This window comes from Haliotis rubra, unplaced genomic scaffold (assembly GCF_003918875.1).
Source record: "Haliotis rubra isolate DU_JTF1 unplaced genomic scaffold, ASM391887v1 Scf299, whole genome shotgun sequence".
NCBI classification, from domain to species: domain Eukaryota; kingdom Metazoa; phylum Mollusca; class Gastropoda; order Lepetellida; family Haliotidae; genus Haliotis; species Haliotis rubra.
In genome coordinates, this window is record NW_025766967.1 from 457,634 (window position 1) to 472,537 (window position 14,904).

The window sequence follows — 14,904 nt, forward strand, 5'->3', positions numbered from 1 at the left end:
ATTAATCAGCAAAGCTTCACACAATGGCGACTAGGTAAAGACCTGGATTTAGTGTGCATGGTTATGTACGCTGCCTAAACGTGTTAGTAATCAGCAGATTTAAAGAGGAATATTTCGGCCAACAACGTTAGATAACATCTCACTCCTACATATAGAAACGAGACAATAGTTTATATACAGATAAAATTTGCACTTAAAGAGACCTTTGTTGCTTCCATGAGTTGATATAAAATGTTCAGCTTATGTCCGTCTATCTATCCAGCCATCTAATATAAACTGTCGTCTGATCAAGGTGAGGCGATGTGAAATTGGGTTTAACGTCGTGCTTGAGAATATTTCGCTCATATGACGACGTGCATGCGTGTGTATGTGTATGTGCGGCTGCTTGTACTAGCCCAGACTTAAGCTGGTTTCATAGTGCTAGCCCACTGAGATACCATGCCGCAGTGAAGCATGAATACCCCGCTCAGACACATTATACTGACGCAGAGCCGACCAGTCCTTGATGTGCCCATTAATGCCGAGCGCCAGGCAGGGACCAACAAGTACCATATTTTAACGTCTTTTGGTATGACGCGGTCGGGGTTCGAACCCGCGACCTTCCGCTCTCCGTCTGATCAAGGAGGAACGACTGTTTGATGTTGCCGGGTACCCCTAGCTGGTAGATATAATGTTGAAACCAGTTTTAAAACAAACGACGATTTATGCCAATTGCTTGAATTGTCTCCATGTTTTCTGTGAAGAATTTGTTCAGGTTTTACCCTCTGGACGTCGGTATATCTTACGCCACTGTTTGTGTATTCTTCGCAACGCCGCTTCACCTCTGTTGCGGGGTATATATGTCTTAGTTGAACACCCTGCAGCGATGTCATGAAAAGTATCAAATTGTCACTGAAAAGAGAGGTTAAAACGTTTAATACGAAAACTCTTTCTCTTTTACTGCTTGTGTCCTTCCCTTTGTACAATTGACCCGTGAAGATCCGGGGTAGAACAGGTCTTCATCAACCCATGCTTGCCACAAAAGGCGACTATGCTTAATGTCGTAAGAGGCCATTTACGGGATCAGGTGGTCAGGCTCGCTGACTTGGTTGACACGTCATCGGTTCCCACTTGCGCAGATCGGTGCTCATGCTGTTGATCACTGGATTGTCTGGTCAGGACTCGATTATATAGCTGTAATATTGCTGAATGCGGCGTAAAACTAAGCTCACTCACTCACCCTTTGTATAATTATGCGACTCGTTTACATTCAATATATATTGAACATCTGGTGATCTGTTTAGATGTACATCTACACCAGCTACAACTATTACATACATCAATCACTGTACATACACGTATATATAACACGTGTTAGTGCATCACATGTAGAAACATGCACTTCGGTATTCAGAGAGTTAGCTCCCTTTAACAGGCTGTTGAGTCTCAGCAACCACTTGATCGTTAATTTGATGTTTGCCGGTCTGACTCACACATGACAGTCAGATGATGTCACGTTGTTGGATGGGAAAACCGGAGTCAAAAGTCAAACACGCTCACACTGGGTACATCGGCGTAAAAAGTGTAAAAGGGTTATTTGTGATGCATACACACAATCTAACACTGTGAAATCACATGAGTGCAGGTTGCATGTAAATACTCTGTCTTGTATTATCCCAAGCTCCGGCTTGCCTTTCTCGGGATTGAGGTCTGGGTCAGGAACGCTATCTCTAACACATTTATCTATGTCTCACTCGAGCCCAAGAGAGATGTCGTTTGTTATGTCAAGGCGAGGTGAGGTGAAATTGGGTTTAACCTCGTGCTTGAGAATATTTCGCCCATATGACGACGTGCATGCGTGTGTATGTGTATGTGCGGCTGCTTGTACCAGCCCAGACTTAAGCTGGTTTTATAGTGCTAGCCCACTGAGATACCACGCCGCAGTGAAGCATGAATACCCCACTCAGACACATTATACTGACTCCAAGCCGACCAGTCATTGTTGTACGCATTTATGCCGAGCGCTTGTTATTACAAAGAGTTATATAATGTCAATTAGCTTGATCACAGACGGCAAATGCGGAGGGGAATATGTGGTAGCTATGTGTAACAGGAATTATATTTTCTACCAACCATTCGTTTAGACGGAAACCCTCATTAGTATTATTTGCAAACACAAACAAATATACAATACATGTCAAACTACCTTTCAGTTCCTTTACATCTGACGGTTTCAACAATAACACCTCTAAAGCGCCAACAATGGGTACTGACAATAACAAACAATGCTTCCGTGTGCATTGGGATCACTCACTCACAAAAACTCTCAGCTAGAAAACTATAATGCATCATAGTGTCTGTATACATAATGAACAATAAAGAATAGCGTCATGAATAATTTGGGGATGTTTTTATTTGAAGTTGTCTTCCTCCGGATCCACAACTTCTTTATTACAATTCTTTCGACCATAAGCAAACAAGCGATCAAGCAAGCTGCGTGATGGTATGTACACTGAAGCGTCGCATGTATTTTAATAAAGAACTTGTATTTCCCTTGTTGATCACACCAACTTCTAAATGCCACTCAAAGAAATTTCAAGTAATCAAACAAATGGTAAACAACGTGAAAGGACATGCCATAGAGGCAAGGTCACATGTATACAGACATTGACAGTCAATATTTCTTCCTTCTGACAATTGTAAATATATGTGTCGGTGCCATTGACACTCAATGCGTATAATCATTATGTTTATATAATCGCAGACAAACAGAATTTGTCCGGTTGTTGATGCGTATAGACTGATGTACCAATCAACAGCAAGAGTCTTCCGGAAACTCCCGCCATTGGTTTTGTCCTTGGCTTCATCTGTCAAAGATTCTTAACTTAAGTTAGCTATGACATATTGCCAATGACCTACTCCTATAATTTCCATCTGTTTTGCCATTTACTCAGTGGAATCTAGTTCGACAGGTCACCGAGGCAGATTACTCTCTGGCAGTGCAATTTGCTTTTGTGTGAAGCCAGTTACACCATTTTATGGTGACACAATTTATGTTCCAAGATAGTACAAACCAAAGAAGTTTGAAGGTGGGTAATTGTAGATGTACGACATGTTGCTCACATGAACAAACAGGTCATCGTTGTCCCTCAGTCGGATGGAAGCAGACAGGAAGCTTGTGACGAACTTCTCACTGACTTCCGGCATTGTCTTCTTCGCCATTAGAAGTACAGAAGGGCCTAGATTTGGCAAGTGCGAGTTGACCCTGTTGACTGTGTGAACAATGATTTCAGGTCGGAGACGTCGCTGTTTTGTCTTGAACGTGAAGAAGGAATAGACGTGGTAGAGGCCGGGCCTGGTTATGTGGAGCTTGCGGCCATCAGTGCCAATGTTGCCACTGCTGTAGGCGCCGTACTGTCCATAATTTTTAGTCCATGACAGAGACGGAGCTATAATGAGAGTGAATGACTTGAATTGCACGTCAGTTTTAAGAGTATTCTTAAAATATTACATGTGATTTCATGTGGTAGAATTCGAAAAGGACAAAATGAGTTCTTCGATTTAAACCAGTTTGAGGTGTGATGATGTCAAACTAAAAATCTAGTTAAGCATGAAACAGGGATTTGAGCCAGGAATTATAGGATTGAAGCACGTCGAGTGACGACTGCACAACGCCATCCACTCTTGCTGTGATTTCCATTAAAAAAAACCAAAAACCTGAATTCAAAGAAGTTTCTGAAAGTTAAACTTGATCTTCCCTCCGGTTGCGGAGGGAATCGTACAAAATGACGTTAAATGCCAAACGAACGGGTGCTAAAGATCTAAACTTTCTCAAATATTTCAAAAATTCAGTCAATAACAGACTGCCAATTACAACTACTTACGATGAAGATTTAAATCTTCGCTGTTGACATTCAGGTGAGCTCCAGTAATTATTTGCTTGGTTCGTGGGCTACTGGTTAATGCATCACTGACTGCTTCTGTGTGGAATCTGGTCGCAAACTGTAAAAAAACGCTACTGAATACAGAATCTTCTTATGCATGATTGAGCAGTTTGATAATTAGACAACAATTGAGCTGCATGTGTGTGTCTCTACGGAAGGCTGAGTGGTATCCCACTGTCTTGATTAGAATTTGTTACGAGCACCCCTGCGTTAGTCGTTACAATTGCCACTAATGCAAACAGTCGAAAGTAAGTGTGTTTAAACATACCTCTCGGGCAACTATACTAGCATAGACAACATAAGCGACTGCACTGCATATCCCCTGAGTGAGTGAGTGTGGTTTTACGCCGCTTTTAGCAATATTCCAGAAATGGACTTCACACATTGTACCAATGTGAGGAATCGAACCCGTGACGAGCGAATGCTTTAAACACTAGGCTACCCAATCGCTCTTCATATCTCATGAACACAATAGCCTGATCGATAATCATAAATCACACGCATAAATCCGCAAATCGAAGTCGTGTTGAAGCTTCTTAATATTTCATCCCGCGTGATATGAAACAATTAATTGTAAAAAGAAACGTTTTCTGAACTCACCATCGACGCAAGCCTCCACAAACCTTCTGCATTTCGCAAACAACATAAAAAGGACGAACCAGTCACGTGATGCACGTGCAGCTCGTGTAAGTCCGGTTGGTTTCTGTCGGGATGCACCCCCAGCAAACTGCAGTCCGTGCAAACCGTGTTTTCGTGCACATCAAAAACACGGGCCTCAGCGCGCGGACTGTCGTCTGCTTTATGCTTAAAAGTCACAGTGGTTAACAACCAAACGACAGCCAGAACATTGATCCCCAGAGATACGACGAGGACGACAGCAGCAGTGCTGCGTTTACAACAACGAGGAACTCTTTCAAATCCGCTGGATTTAACGTCCTGTGAGAGATGGTCAACTTTACAATAGCTAGTTTCTGAGTTGTCTGTTTGCTCAGATGAACTGTCACAAATCTTGTACTTGATGTCGGCTGTTGTTGCCAGCACCGCCATCTTTCAACGATCGTTAAACATTGACGCTGTGTTCCACGAAGTCGATTTCTCGGAAATTGCTGTGTTGAGTGTGCTGCAGGTGAATAGCTTTGACCTACATATGGCCGTTTATTGCCTGCTTGCATGCACACTCTGTGGTTACTAACAATTTGCAGACTATAAATAGGGACTGGTTTTTCACGTATCTGTGTCCGTGAGGTTGAGTTTCAAGTTTGCATACTGCATTGTAAATTTCGATCCGATCCGATACTATGCAACTTCAGTCGCCACACGAAGCACTTGATTCGGGTTCTGACACGAGCTGTATGCGCCTGGGCAAGAGTTCCGCCCGTAACACCCGTATCTGTGTCCGTGAGGTTGCGTTTCAAGTTTGCATACTGCATTGTAAATTTCGATCCGAACGATCCGATCCGATCCGATACTATGCAACTTCACTCGCCACACGTAGCACTTGATTCGGGTTCTGACGCGAGTTGTATGCGCCTGGGCAAGAGCTCCGCCCGTAACACCCGCTTGAAATGTATCGTACTTATTAGGATGATTTCGAGGGTTTAGGGTTACGTTTAGGCTTTTTTATAAAAAAAATATAGGCCTATATTTTTAGGCATAGAATGATACGGAATAAAATACGGGGTTACGGGCGGAAATCTTTCCAATTTTGCTCATCCTTTCGAGTCGGAACTATTTTCTAAAAATATATTATTCATGTGTGTTTTTGCTAGATTTTCACCTCGCTGTGCATCATAAATTATCAGATTTAAATATTTGATACTTTCATAAAAATATAATGTTTGTGCCGACGTTCCCAAACGTAGAAGTTCAAGGCGCAAACTATCGATAGACCATTGATTGATTATGTTGAAACTAAGCAATTTGTAATAATGTATTATATCTGCTGCCTTTAAGTAAAGAAAATATGTTTAACAAATATATTTGTTTTGCAATCTAGCGAAGGGCAATTTTAATGTATCGTTAACTCTGTATAACCGGTAAATCCCACTACCCTTTTGGAGAAATTCTCCGATTTCACTTACAGAAATATCGACCCTGTTAAAGTAAATATACTACCCATCAAAAGTTTAGACTCACTTAAAGCACTCACTATATGTTATGTATATGTATGTGGTTACATCGAAGATGAATTTCTCCACCAACTTGGGGGAACCAACTGAAAACCTTATGCAGATGAATTGCACAAGGATGATGCTTCAAATTGCGAAAGGCATGAGCAAATGTCGTGCATGTGAACAGATGCGTTTTGGTGTAAATTTTGTTAAGAATTCGCCAATTTTCACAGATTTTAATCATTTACTGAACTCATGACAATAATCTTTTCAATGTTACGAATATGTTTTACAATACACCAGTTCATAACTAAACAGTACCTTTAAACAGTATGGAATATTTTGCAAAAAGCTAGTTTAGAACAGTGGACAAGTAAGTGGCTACATTTACACTAGTGAGTCTAAACTTTTGATGGGTAGTATATTAGAAGTCAACGCCAGAGAACACCAGTCACGATGTTCATTTTCAAACTGAAAGAGACACAATAATATCTTTGAGAATCCTTATCCGCTGTGCTAGTATTCTCTTGCCGACACAAATGTATTGACTACAACTCACTGTGAGACCTGTCACCATTCGTTAGTTGTAATGTGTAACAAGGAAGTCCCACTTCTGCGTATTCTCTAGATAAGGTTTGTAAAGGATCAAGACGCCTAACCTGTCAATAGTTAATGTTACGATCAGAGAAGAAGCTTTTCAACTGCAGCCATCTTCCTTGTGAGTGTCGCTTTCTTGTTCAATGAATGTAACGCGGACGTACTTCACGCAAAATAGTCACGATCTTTGTGAATGTCACTGGCGCCTTTGCAATATATTCATAGAATGAACAGTTTTACCCTGATTGCAGTAATGCTTGGGACGAGTAATGAAGCGGGTGGTCAGGCATGTAGAATTTGTGCAGATCGATACATGTTCCAGTCAATAGATTCCAGATACATTTCTTTACAAACCACCTTTATATTGCTGGAACATTGACAACTACGCCAAGCAAAAACAATAAACAAGCAACAAACATATCTTCAGACATGAACAAATATGACATTTGTGTGTGACAAGCTTCTATTCCGCTCACATCTTACTCTGCCTTGTTAATCCAATTATGCTTTGTCATAAGTATATTTTATTCAAGTATTGTGGTAGATGTTTTCTTTCAGTAGGCTGACAGTTTCTGTCCTGCACTCGGAAATGTGGAGATTTGAAAAAACTGTTGGAGTTCTCGTTTTCGTATTCGAGGAAAATCTGATCAAATTTCATTTTATTCTTGAATTAGTTAAGAGAGTTTTCACATTTAAGGTTAAACATGTACAGGTAGCTCTGACGCGCTGCGCTGCATGAATCAATGAAGCTGATGATGAGAGGTCTCCCATATTCTGACTCAAAATTCCTCCATGATTCTTGTATAAGCATTTGAGATGATATTTCTGTCAAAATATACTATCCAAATGTAATGTGTACATTGTTAACAGTTTCGAAAACATTCTACACACATATCTCTCTATTGTCTTATTTCACACACACACACACACACACACCACACACACACACACACACACACACACACACACACACTAGTGTTACTTCGTCCACGCTGTTGGATAAGAACACGAAATCATTTCCAAGGAATCACTTAACGTGTTATTTCTCCTTTACGCGGAATCCGATAGATATTCATCTAAAACTCGGCGTAATAAAACACTGATATATCGTAAACATAAAGAAACTTCCTTGTAATTGTTGGGGGGTTTGACGGACCTCTTTTCCCCTGAATATGCCAATCGTTAATAAGCCAGTGCTTCTCAGAAATGACAAACCTGATAACCTCCACAGCATGCGACCAATGAGCGTCACGAATGTGGAATAGGGTTTCTGTGACTGGGTATTCACCAATACCTCTTCCCCATACCACGTGTCCCAACATGATATGGATCTGTAAATTTGCAAAACGTTTTTTTAACGCACACAATATAAGAATCATGTAATGTTAACTTGTGTTTTCAGGTCACTGCTCAGGTTCTGGTTAAACGACGAGTTATACAAAAAGGACGTTCTGGTCCAATGAAATTGACGAATTAAAATAGAAAACCCTACACAACGTAATGAGGAAACTGGATACATTCCTTCCAGAAGTTTTCATGAAATACAATATTGATTCTCCAATATTTGCAGCAAAACGTATGTTTTATTATATGCTTCAAACGATGACCTCATTAAGGTGATATTGTCAGGAAATGACTGTTCTTTTGTTATGTTGCCCAGAAGAGATTACGGGTTGGGTGTTCTACCCAGCATCTTATGTTGACCGATCAAACGGACTGAGTGGCCAGGTTTAATTGATGGCGTATCATGACGTCGTGGAGCATCCCCAGCACTGCTGTCACTGAAATATCCTGACTCAACGTTGTCACCAGGAGCCAACAATACAGTTTCGAAAAGAACGCTATCACCCGGAAAATATATTATTCTCCCTACACTTTATATTTTTAATTGGTAATATCACTAACAGCGTTCCGTTAAATACAGATCTCTCAGAGTGATTTTTGGAGTGTTTTTGTTTTCAATACTTCTTTAAGTGGCTTGGTGAAGATGGCTCGCTGATTAAATTGGATATTACGCATTTTTAGTAATAAAAATAGTAATAATCCTCTTACATGGCGCTCATATCCAGGCACATTGCCTGCTCACGGCGCTACGTATTACTATCCCCGTCATAGGACACTATCGTACTTTCCGATACTTTTTCAACTCTCTGGGGACTGTACAGCCATGCTGCCTGTTAGGCGCAATGAACTAAACACTTACATTGCCAGCACATCCTCACGGGTACCCATTTTACAGCTGGGTGAACAGACAGTGTGGATCTAAGTATCTTGTCAAAGGATACTACGCAAATGTGCGTGCCCACCTCCTGGGCAAATCTGAAAGTAAGCTGATCGAACAGATTGGATGCTTATGCCTTGTCTGTTTGACGTCAACCCTGTTTTCTGGCTTTAACTGCTCAGATAAATTATCAAGCCAACTTTATAGGCAAGTGGATACGGACTCCGCTCAGAGAACGACAATTCGGTGATTCGATCCGATGGTACCGTCAAACAAACAGGACGTTAGTGCATGCTGGTCTGTGTTACCTGCCTCTTCTCGAATTAAGTCGATAAGACTGTTTGTCTTGGAGTGATGAGACTCTCTGAGTCGAGTGTCCATGTTGTGTGTGGTATCCTACAGTACTGTTACCCAGTGGACGCACGCACGCACGCACGCACGCACGTACGCAGGCACGTACGCAAACTACAAACACACGACACCACGCATACACTCTAAATAGTACTCACTATGTGCATCTTGAATGCAGGGTAAACCCTCATACCACTTCATCTGACTCCTAAACTGTTGATTGTGAGGCGGAGGACAATTTAAATGGAAGGATCATTTCATTTATATGGTACAGGGTTCCTAGGGTCGGCTACAGGCAGTAGCCATGTGAGGGTCGTCCATCACTGTAAGAATGGATGGTCATCATTAACGAAAGTGAGTGAGGGAGAGTTTAGTTTTACGCCGCACTCAGCAATATTCCAGCTATATGGCGGCGGTCTGTAAATAATCGAGTCGGGACCAGACAATCCAGTGATCAACAGCATGAACATCGTACGGAGCATTTGGGATACGATGACATGTGTCAACAAAGTCAGCGACTGTGACCACCCGATCCCGTCAGTAGTCTTTTGTGGCAAGCATGGGTTGCTGAAGACCTATTCTACCCCGGATCTTCACGGGTCCATTAACGAAAGGAGCAAGTATAAGGAATGTTTTCCCTCCTGAAAATATGTGTGTATCTGTATTAATGAGATGAACCTGTTGATGTATATTAAGGTGAGGTGAGGTGAAATTGGGTTTAACGTCGTGCTTGAGAATATTTTGCTCATATGACGACGTGGATGCGTGTGTATGTCTATGTGCGGCTGCTTGTACTAGCCCAGACTTAAGCTGGTTTTATAGTGCTAGCCCACTGAGATACCACTATGAAGACTGCTTTTACTGCATAGGTGTTATCGGCACAGCATGTTCATGAGGAATAGACAACATGAACAACCATATACGTCAATGTCCTTTGTGTGCACTCCGACCTTTTTTGTATCTTTTAAAAACAAAACACAAAATAAACAACTGCAGAAAAAAGCACGTTTAATAATCGAAAAAAGTGATAAAACTTGTATAACACCGGTTATTAATATATATTTTGTATATAAACAACATTAAAACTAATCAGAGAAAGAATGTTTATCAGAGTAAAATAAGACATTATCCGGTTGTTTTACCAGCTTTTTCCAACCCGGCAGTATGTTTTATCCCTCAAAATACAAGTTCAAGTTCAAGTTAGGGTGGAATCCACAATGGTAATATGACACAACACGTTAACCGTTATTTTGGGAACACACAGTAAATATTACTCAGTGCGAACCCGGCTCTACCAGAAGCTTTCTCAAAAACCTCACACAAATTCAACGTCATCAAAAAGACTTCCTCGGTAGCCAGGAGTATATTTACAGAAATATTTTATCTTACATGACAGTCAGTTATCTAACTTGAAAAGGCCAAAATAGTTAGATGGCGAGTAGGCGTACACCGACGAAACTGGTTCAACGTTTACCCATACTTCATCCCCTTTCCTCAGAACTAGTGACGCTCCGAGATAGGTTGTGGCGAACCTCTTGCTTTCTCTCGCGAGATTGTGTTTTCGAAACAGCAGAAGCTGGTTCTGCAGCTGTGGAAGACTGGGGTTATAACGGGTGACTGTGTGAAGAGCATTACGGCTCTCGCTGGTAGTCTCGCGAGTTTTCAGCGTGAAGAAGGAGTAGAGGAAGTACGTTCCATCTTCTTTGATCTGTATTCTTCCGTCGACTAGTTTGACACCGTGACCAATGTATGCACACCCGTATCCCAAATCAGTGGTCCAGACAAGCTTGTGCTCTGTAAGATGGATCTGACACTGTGTTAGTAGTTCATGTGATGACCTCAATATTGTAAGAGATTCAGCAAGAAAAACGTTTAATTTAAGGCCACGTAAAAAAATATTCCTGTTTCACATTACCTCCCGACCCAAATATTCGACCCTATCCTAAGAAAAAAAAAATTTACACAAGAGAAAATGCAACTTTGACTCTCAAAGATTTGTCACTCTTTTAAACTTTGATTTTCTATCGGATAAAATATGTAAATTTCCACAAACTTCAAAGGCTTTGGACATAAAATAGAATAAAATGTAAAATTAATTTTCCTCCCCCTATACCCCGATCCATTTTTTTTTTAAAGTGATAAGAAACATTCTTTTTTTATGTGGCCTAAGGTGGAAGTTTAGTTTATACACGGTACCAGTTTCATTGCAATTTTGCATCTTGTTTCAAAACTACGTGAATGACTTGAAAATAAGTTGATGGATGAAGGGCCTCATTTGAATATATACCAACAAAAAATATGACTTACCTTTCAGAAATCCGCTTTCCAGGAATAAATGAGCGCCATGTTGGATTTGAAGTGGACTTGTCAACACGGGCGTCGTGTCAATACTTGTCCTGTTATAGTACCGGAACTGAGCTGAAAACTACACCCTTTAAACACTGGGATCACGCACATCAATACAAGATGAAATAAAACATTACGTTCAAATGATTTTTGATGACTGTATATCATTTTTGTACACATTGAAAAATATTCCGACGTGATCGGTTGAAAGACGGAAGAGCTGACGAACTGATGAGGGAGATGTGTGATGGGTTAATATTAAGTGAGAGAGTGCGTGCGCGCGTGCGTGCGTGATCGTGTGAGTTGGGTTTAATGCTGATTTGACCAGTATTCAAGTTATATTTTGGCTTGTAAGTTGAAACCACCGATCATTGGTATGTTCCTGACAGATATAGAAAGGCAAACAACGTTCGAACCCATGGTGAGGGCTTCCTGACGTGTCCAAGGGACGCAACTGTAGACGACAGGGCCAGCCGTCTTCTTGTAGAGAGATAACTCCTGACTGGATGTAATGCCATGGATAGTTGATGGATAAATGATGGATGGTGGGTCATAAATGGTGGATGGATGAGGGAGAAAAAATGATGAATTGCTAAATATCAGATAAGAAATATTGATGATGGATATGTGAAAAGGTGGGTATGAAACGGCTGACGTAATGAAGGGATGGATCAGTGAGCGCTGGTAGAGCGATGGCGATGGTTTTCTCGGAAACCAGTGTGACGTAACAATAAAACGCGATGGCAGCTGCAGAACAGCTCAGATTTCACAAAAGGTGATGGGTGCTTCTTTGTTAATTTTAACAGATCGCTTCAAGAGACATGAAGATGGGCAGATGTTTTATTTGTAGTTTTCTAGTTGTAGCACTGACAACTTCCTTACCTTTAAGATGTCTTTTTCTTAAAAATTGTGTGCATCTGTTTACGTGTACCGCCTTTGAATGTAAAAGAGAAGTTTGATCGACTTGATCGACAGGTGGAAGATGTGTAGATGAATTATAGTCCGTTTGGCTAAAAAGCGGACCGATGAATTGCAATCTAACTCGAAAACTAATAAACATATAATACGCAATGAAACGCTGATCATAATCAAAACATCAGACCAACTCTGTGATTTGTTTGCAAAATTGTATGTCCTAAAATGAAAAAAGTTGTTTAACAAACTATCATTAAATTATTGTCACAGTTCACTATTTGTTACGAGGGAGGAGTGCAGAGAAAGGGACTAGAGTGTAGTCAACCCCCATTGCTGTTATATATACACAAATATTCATGTTTACGTCACAAAGCACCGTATAATACCCTCATAAATTAATTGGCACTATGACCGTAATCACGAGTTTCATAATGGACCCTGTCTTATAACAGATATCGTATGATTATATCACGGATTATGCCACTTTAACATATGTCGACATCAACTCGATTTCCGTTGTTTAGTTGCCGATGAGGCTTAAAACAGCATTTACTCACTCCGTTGTTGTTTTTTAATTTTAAGTTTTTAAAGATTGAATGGTGTATGTGTACTTACGACTGTAATAAGCTTTTGTAGATGGTCAGAGTTCTTTAGACAACAGAAAGTGTTGTGGTCTGGCATGCTTCTTACGACGATATCCTTCCTTCCATTCACCACACCATCTTGCACATTGAAGCCAAGGCTTGCACACAGAACACAAACACTTGAGCTCAGATCTTCGGAAGAATCCAAGACTTCCAGGCCGGAATTCTGCGACATTCCATGTCTGGCAACTGACATCACCAAGACAACACCGAGTGTGATGTTGACACACATTGACAGCACAAGGACGGCCACCAAGGGATGTTTCTTCACATCAAAGCATTTTTCTTTGTTGTTGCTTTTCTCGTTTTCCCTTGCCTGTTTCGTCTTCTGGATCTGACAGGTATGGTCTTTTTTGAGGTGACTAACGTATAAATAGGACGGGTCAGACCCATCCTCTGTAGTGTCCATCGGATGTGTCTTGGTCTCCGATAGACAATTACTGAGAGACGACTTTTGGTTTAACCAAACCATGCTTAAAGGAACAAGGGGGGAAACCAGCATTTGCCTCAAAACATGTTCGAAGCAGGAATAAAAGCTAAATCCGGGTTGGTGGACCAGGTGACCAACGACAGGTGCATGACGCGGGGAAGAAAAGGGGAATCCCCGGTTATACGGTATGATATCAAGGAAGATATTAATTTATTTCTGTTTTATAATTTCGTTAGTTAAAAGTATGTTAGCATTTCTGTACTTATTTGTCTGTGGTAAATACATTTAATATTTCACATTTTCCTGTTTGTTATTCGTTAAATCAACACCAGTTGCGCCACAATAAAGCCATGTGTCATGCAGTGAACTTGCCTGCTGACACACCAGGAAGTGTGTATCGTGTTCATATTATAAAGCAGTTGGTGCAACATTATACGTTACCTCACACATCCCGGCCACACAGCTCACCGGACCTATGTATAGAGGGTATACGATAGTATATCTGTCTGCCCATCTCACCACGTGCCTACCTACCAACATCTATAATTCCTGTCTTTCCAACAACCTATCTACACTAATTAAACCTCATATCCCATACAAGAACAAATTAAACATGTAACCTTTTAAAGCCTAATTGTCTTTCAAAATAAAACAAATCCGCTTTTGGATTTCATTTTCTATTTTTGAAAGTAAATTTAACTTTGAATCTTTTCAATTATATTACATCAGCTTTACATGGGACAACGTCCGACGTGAGTCAGATTGTACGGCGTTGATCCAGACATGTACGGATTAGATGGTTATGGTGCTAGCAAACCAAAAATCACAAAAAAATGATGAATTTGGGATTTGACCCACCAGCATAAGTCTGGCATGTTAAAGGGGCGTAACTCAGTACACTTGCAACAAGCAGCAGCGGATAAGTACAACCCGCCAGTTGTTCTGTTGAGGAGATACAACTGCATGGATATATCAATCAGCGTGGAGGTTGTGGAAAATGTTGTATACACGGAAATATTATAATTAATTAGATAGGGCTTACATAACGATATCGATGCATCGAAATATCGATGGATTGCAATTGTTGAGTCTCCGATAGCAATTACTCGATGGTAGAAACGAAAATATATCGATGCATCGATAGTATGTGTGACTATCGATAGTTTAGTGAATGACTTCCGTTGATAAATGTGCAGCACAAAATACAGGAAGTACCAGATTCGTTCACTGTGATGCAGAGTTATACGCCCCTGTTACCTCTCAAACAAACTTAATCTGGGTTTCAGCTTTCTTGTCAGTTATCAGAAGACACTGAGCATACTTCAGCTTGTTTCAGCTTATATTTTATTTTATGTTTTTATAAACT

General features: G+C 40.7%; 2 protein-coding genes across 2 annotated transcripts; both read right to left on the reverse strand.

Annotated features, from left to right (window-relative positions):
• Window positions 1-2,374: 2,374 nt before the first annotated feature.
• LOC124282365 lies at window positions 2,375-5,228 on the reverse strand. The gene is made up of 3 exons (XM_046718340.1): window positions 4,524-5,228; window positions 3,864-3,981; window positions 2,375-3,428 (listed from the first exon to the last, which is right to left on the reverse strand). Exons 1-3 carry the CDS (start codon window positions 4,968-4,970, stop codon window positions 3,031-3,033), a joined length of 963 nt encoding a protein of 320 aa, XP_046574296.1. The 5' UTR covers window positions 4,971-5,228; the 3' UTR covers window positions 2,375-3,030.
• A 4,966-nt stretch (window positions 5,229-10,194) lies between these two features.
• On the reverse strand, window positions 10,195-13,687 carry LOC124282366. Its single transcript, XM_046718341.1, has 3 exons — window positions 13,080-13,687; window positions 11,511-11,628; window positions 10,195-10,997 (listed from the first exon to the last, which is right to left on the reverse strand). The coding sequence occupies exons 1-3, from the start codon at window positions 13,608-13,610 to the stop codon at window positions 10,600-10,602; spliced, it is 1,047 nt and encodes a 348-aa protein (XP_046574297.1). The 5' UTR covers window positions 13,611-13,687; the 3' UTR covers window positions 10,195-10,599.
• Between the last annotated feature and the right edge of the window lie 1,217 nt (window positions 13,688-14,904).